Here is a 6,496-nt window from a genome sequence, read left to right on the forward strand (position 1 = left end):
GCTTCTCCTTCGTTCCCGTGTGCTAGACAATTTGGTGTAATGCACTTGGGAACGAAAGGAGGAGCTACCATCACCGGCGGTCGCAATGTCAGAGATGAATAATAATGATCTAATTTAGGTTTTTTAGTACATATATTTAGTTGTAAGTTTAATATTTGAATTATGAACATAGGAAATGTCGTACTCGGAGGACGAAAGTCTCCCGGGGGAGTGCGACTGGTGCCATGACGACCGAGGTCTGTGCGACAGACCTCACCTAGACGAAGATCGACGCTTCAGCATTAAGCTGGAGGAGACCTTCGATGTTGAAATGGTATGCAACGACGACGAGTGTTTTTTTCGTAATTAAGCATGACTTCAACTATTTAAACGTGTAATTTTCATCTTTTACAATTCGACTAGCTTATCCCATGCCATGCAAGACGCTATGTTTTGGAGAGGATGAGTTTTGAAGACCATGAAAGTTTCGAAACAAAGAAAATTCGCCTATGGACCCATCATGGTGTGGATTTTGAAGTAAAACTGTACAATTCTGAGAGCGTGACCCATTTTGGTTGCAAAAAATGGGAAGCACTTTGCAAGATGTATGGTTTTCATGAGGATATGCCTGTCACCATGGATCTTGGTGATCCTGAAATCGAACAAGACAATATGGACATTTGGGTCCTTATTGATACGCCTCCAATTCTACCGCTATGTGAGTTTCTCAAACATAGTTATTAGCTAATTTATATTGTTCATTTCAAAATAGTTGACAGCTTATTTCCATTGACAGCTTATTTTCATTCTTCAAAGAATGTGCGGAAGATGGTAGACAGAACCTACTACACCGAAGGCTCCGAATTAACTTATCAGCAGAAAAATCATCTGATCGCATTTTGTACCGGTCTTGAGAATTACAATATCTACTATCAAACTCCTCAACATTATGGTCAATACATGCCATTATGCACGTGTTGAACTACGGTAACTACTATGGAGATACCCTGGTAAGATTTTTTACTATTATGACATCCGTGCATCTTTTGCATACTTCTAAAACTTGTACATCATTTGCTAACTATGAAGTTATTACTATGTTTTTCAACAGATAATCCCAGAGGATTGTGTGCCTCATTTGATGTATCAGAAAGGTAGCCTTAATGTTTTGAATATACAGCCAGGTCATCCTACGAATCTCAACTGCCCATACCGGATTTCTAAAAGAAGTGGAGACATGCTAATCAAAGAATGGAAAAAATGTATGGACAGTCATAAGGAGGTTCTTGGAAGCAAAAGGAAGCGAAGCGCAAGAATTGGAGACCATATGATCTCCATTCTCCATAATGGAGAGTCATGGTCTATATTGTTTTATGCTATTTTACCTTAAAGAGGGTATTTAGGTCCTATCTAATACTGATGATCATGTGCCTAGAACAATTAAGTAGGGTTGGTTCGATGACTATGAGGATGATGATCGTATGACTTGTTATATTAATAACGAGTAGAAGTTGTATGATGATGATTAGTAGGACTTATTATTATGATGATGCATGATGCGGGCATGAAGAGTTATTATATATCAGTGGGTGAAATGAACATGGATTGGATTGAAATGAAGGCAACATGCATGAGGTGCATGTCAAAAGTAGTACTAATCCAAAATTGATCAAGTTAGGATTAGTATTACTTTCGACATGCATCATATGTTGGCTTCACTTTAATCTAAGCCATGTTTAGGCATAACAGTAGAATTGGTAAACCAAGCACGGAGATAAGAGAGGACACTTCTCTCTATTAGCTAGCTAACACACCCTAAATTACCCCCTAAACCACCCCCTTTCAGAAAAAAACAAAAACCTCAGCTCCTGCCAGCTGCTGACGCGTGGACGCCTATTTGGTCCCGGTTGGTGCTACCAACTGGAACCAAAGGCCCTCTCGCCTGAGCTCGCAGCATCGGCCACGTGGAGGCTCATCTGTCCCGGTTCGTGTAAGAACCGGGACTAAAGACCTAAGGCTTTAGTAAAGACCCTTTAGTCCCGGTTCAAAAACTGGGACAAATGGGCCTTACGAACCGGAACAATAGACCATTTTTCTACTAGTGGGTGTTGTCCCACATGGACACATGGGCGTCTCTTAATGGCCCTGCACAATAATTCCTGCAGGGAACCCTGCAGGTGAGCCGAACCCTGGAAAAATAGTAATTAAATAAAAAGTTAATAAATTCTGAAAAAATATTTTTAATTAAACTTGACCTTCCATAAGATTCCCTGTCAGTTTTATTTGCTAGCTTAATGTCAATATCAGTTGACTCAAGACTACAAGGAGATATATCATCATAAATCTTGGCATAAAGATTGTAAGGAATGATATTAATGGGTGAACCAGGATCGCACCAAAAGAACATGACAGAACTTGTTTACTTGTATTCCTACCGTCCGTGCGTCCTTTCAGGTATTGTCAAGTTGTACATCATTATTTATCACTGCTATCGGTTTAGCAAGTTCTTTAATGATATCTATATGAGGTGCAATCCGCGATGTTCTACCTTAACATTCTTCTTATGTCTTGGTGGAAGTTTTGATGAATTTTTGCCTATAAGTTCTTCTGAGCGTAGGCCTCGCGTCGGTTATTGGCAATTGTGCAATTTTTATTTATCGCTTCCACAAATCTGTTTTCTTTGGCCTGCTTAGTATATTGTTGTCAATCTTCCTTCGGTACCTTATAAACTCAGAGAAATCCATTAAGACCTGCAAAACTGAGTCAGTTCCCAAATGAAGTTCATTGCTAATATTTTTCATCTCAGTAGACTCAGAAAAATATTTAATGCAATCATAATCAGGTTCAAGACTCCCCTTTTCTCCTATGCGGATTGCACTGCAGGCTTTTTTGAACACATTATACACCCACACACTGAGAGGCAGTTTGGTTGGCTTCCTCAACATTGTGCCTGGGAAATTTTGGTGCCTGGCTTGTGCCTCAGAAAATTGATTTTTTTGCCTGACCAGCCCAGCATAGAGAAGAGGCGTTTGGTTTAGGGCCTGGCCTGATGGACTCTAAGCTGTCGTTATTTTCTCACCCATTCGCCTCGTTTTCTGTAGCCACCTGCTAACACATGAGATCCTGACTGACGCACTAGGCATGTCCAGGCGTCCAAAATGGGAAGCCTGGACCAGGCTAACCGCGCTGCCTCGTGCTCTATCCAGGCTAACTACTTTGTCCTATTCTTCAGGCCAGGCCGGCGCCAAAATATTTATCATTCTTTGAAGCTTTGCAAGGGGGAAGGCTAAGACATGGATCAAATTTTCGGAAACAAGCCGTGTGGACTCAAATTAAGTGCGGATGAAACCCTCTGAGGCTCTGACCATAAAGGTGATTTTTTTAATACACTTTAGTATTGGAAAAGGAATTAGTGAAGGAGGGATACATCATGTTTATTGTCTTCTGATTGTCTTCATGATAATTTCCCTGAAGAGAATAAAGAAAGGTGTTCTAAGATTTGTGGCATAAGACAATAACAGATACTGAAATCTTGGCAACATAGGTGAGACCTGTGTGTTCGTAAGAATATTTTCTTCCGTGTACTAAATAAAGATACGGTTGTAGCTTATCATTAGATGCACATTATTTATTAAAAAAGGTGTTGTTTTCATTTGTGCATGCTCTACCCAGATGCGTTAATGATTATAGGTGAAATGTATTTGCACATAGATACTTTAGCTACACTAAATTAATTTTTTAGATAAATTCTGCTATCAGGTAGGACAGATGGGAAGCAGCATTTCAGAGCGTAACGACATGGTCCTGACTGCGGTAGGATAGATGGGAAGCAGCATTTTCCATCCTCCCGCGCCAGACCAACTTCGTCATTTTCTGGTGAGATGACGTCTCCTTAGTCTGCTTCATGGCTCCATGGACGTGGTCCTGACTGCGGTGGATTTTAGTCTTGTTTCCTTCTTTGCAACGACCATGCTGCTACCCCTCTTTGCTAACATGTGTTCTGTTTTTGCAGATTGGTGTGAAGTGAGCACACATTTGTTGATCGTTAGTCTACCGCTTGTTTCCTGTTCTCTTCATTACTTCCTTCCTGCCGTACCACTGGTGAGATGTTGTCTCCTCATGCTTTTATCCGTTCATATGAGTGATTCAATGTTGTTGTTGGACTGGTTTATTGTGTGGATGGGGTGGCGCTCGTCAGGTGTTTGTGCTTATGCTCCACCCATGACCTGCTTTAAAAATTGTCTTGCCAGGATTTGTATTCATTGCACACCCCGCTGCAGATCCGAGCAGGCACCTTGCATCCTTCCTTTTGCACTGTGAATCTTATTACTTAACCAGATCTGCGTATATCTCGTGTGTTAACCAGATCTGGATATATCTCGTGTGATGATCTGCGTCATGGATGGCTGATGAGTATTCAGTGATGTCTGCTATGTTGTGCGCTAAACGTTTCACCTTTTTTTATGGTGTTTTTCCTCGAGGAAACTATTGCTCTGAGAACTAAAGTGATGAGGCACTTTTAAGCCCTCAAAATTTAGTTGTATGCTATTATCGCTGCACTTTATGTTGTTTTTCCAACTTCAGTTAACTTGCAGGATCGCGACAGTTACTGGAAGATGATGAACAAGTACATAGGATCAGATGTAATGTCAGTTATTACACTTCTAATCATCATCTTTGAGCCTTTGGGAAAATGGCAGAGGTTTGTACTGGTGAGTTCTGGTTTAGAGTTCTAAATTTTTGTACATTTTACCTACCTTGCTTGGCAGATCAATTATGAAAAGTCTGAACCAGCATATTAGTCCTATGTTACTTAGTAGTTCAAGTTATGTCTAATTCTGTACTTTTGTAATTTCAGATGGACTATGCCCTTAAGTTTCCCTCTATACCATGCTGGAACGTCTAGACCACAAGAGGAACATAAAACATTTTGATGTTAGAGGTTCTCACATCCTGAAGACACAATACTTGTAAGATTCTCATTTCTGTAAAAAGACTCATAATTCAAATATTTTTAATTAGATATCATACTAAAATTTCAAACATTTTGCTGAACCAGGCCATATGGTGTCAACCAAGAACTTTTTTGCTTTGGCTGTTGAAGATATCACATTTTCTCAATCTATCTACCAGGATGAACTCTTGCATCTTGATAGATAATCTTGCTATTCTGATGTCTGGTCATGCAAACTTCCTTTTTTCATTGAGATTTAAAAAATAAATTGTGGAACAGGTGGGTGAAAGAAAGCATGTTGTACCAGCTACATTTTGCATGGCAAAAGTTGGCATATTGTTATCTCTGTTGCTGCTACGATTCCTCCCTGAACTTTCTGATGCTTGCATATCTTGAGCCAAAAACGATATCTGCTGCTGCAGTTCTCCTCCATACATTCTTTTCTTTAACTGTTGGCTCGCATTAGTACTGTACAATCACGTTATCAGCTCCAGCAGCTAGATTAGTACGCAGATTCACGCCTCAGGTGGCGCGCCCAGGGCGCGCCCCAGCCACTAGTGCACCAAACAACAACGAGGCAGCTCTCTGCTCTCAGGCAGGCTCCCAAGCGAGTCGTCATGAGCTGTGGAAGCGAACCAAACTGCCCCTGAATCATACGGTCAGCCCTATGAACACAAACACGCACACCCTATTCTTGTGAGCATCTTCGAAAAACTGAGCCAACACATTATCCTGGGATTGACGAAGTCGTCACAAATACCTTCGTAGTCGATAGAATCGTCTCCTCCAATTAAACGCACATTGCTGAAATTCTTGAAATAAATCTAGAAAAATAAGAGCACCAATGTCAAATTTACGACTTAACCATCCAACCAATATAGACTTAGCTGATTGATCAATTTATGGTGGTTGATCAGGCCACAGGGAAACATATATTATATGTCGGTACTCGTGGAAATCACCCTAACTTAATTAAGGATATATACATTGTCATGTCAGTATGACACCATAATGCCTCGTCATAATGGCTTAAACAAAGTGAAGCATACATACCTGTGTTTCACGAGTCTATTTAAAGAATGAACTAATTTGTTAGCAGTAGCATCATCCAACTGTGGATGTGATGATGAATGCCCAACGAGCATCAACACTACACCATGAACTTAATAAGAGCATCTCCAATAGACACGGAACGCGCGGCACGTTAAAATAATTTTTATATCGTTGAAATGTCATCCTTTTGCGTGTAGCATAGCGCTGGCTCCAGCTGCTGCAGCAAAAATATTGTGCTCGCGAGCGGCTCCAGCAGGTGCTGTAAAAAAGGGGGTCTGAAATGTCCCCAGGCCGAGATGTGTATTACCGGAACGGATCTCCATGTAGTACATGCCGGAGGGGCGGACGCGGACATCGCGGTAGCCGGGGCTGCTCTGCACGCGCGGCGGCATGTCGGCGGTGGGGGAGAAGGCGCGGCGGCATGGAGAGAAGGGCGCGGCGTCGGTGGCAGGGCACTGGAGGCGAGGAAGAACGGCGAGGCGGGAAGAATGAGGGAATGGAGTGACGGTT

The 6,496-nt window shown here is 41.6% G+C and overlaps 1 protein-coding gene across 2 annotated transcripts; it reads left to right on the forward strand.

The window, feature by feature from the left end:
• Positions 1-3,224: 3,224 nt before the first annotated feature.
• LOC125527605 lies at positions 3,225-5,255 on the forward strand. 2 transcript variants are annotated; one of them, XR_007292204.1, is made up of 6 exons: positions 3,225-3,351; positions 3,739-3,855; positions 3,992-4,080; positions 4,575-4,691; positions 4,838-4,949; positions 5,039-5,255. XR_007292204.1 is itself a non-coding variant. In XM_048692119.1 (3 exons), the coding sequence occupies exons 1-3, from the start codon at positions 3,892-3,894 to the stop codon at positions 4,883-4,885; spliced, it is 354 nt and encodes a 117-aa protein (XP_048548076.1). In that variant the 5' UTR covers positions 3,881-3,891; the 3' UTR covers positions 4,886-5,255. The 2 variants fall into 2 exon arrangements, 1 of the variants encoding a protein (XP_048548076.1); XM_048692119.1 differs by lacking the exons at positions 3,225-3,351; positions 3,739-3,855 and having other exon boundaries at positions 3,881-4,080; positions 4,838-5,255.
• Positions 5,256-6,496: the final 1,241 nt, after the last annotated feature.

Source organism: Triticum urartu, unplaced genomic scaffold (assembly GCF_003073215.2).
Source record: "Triticum urartu cultivar G1812 unplaced genomic scaffold, Tu2.1 TuUngrouped_contig_4280, whole genome shotgun sequence".
Lineage (NCBI taxonomy): Eukaryota > Viridiplantae > Streptophyta > Magnoliopsida > Poales > Poaceae > Triticum > Triticum urartu.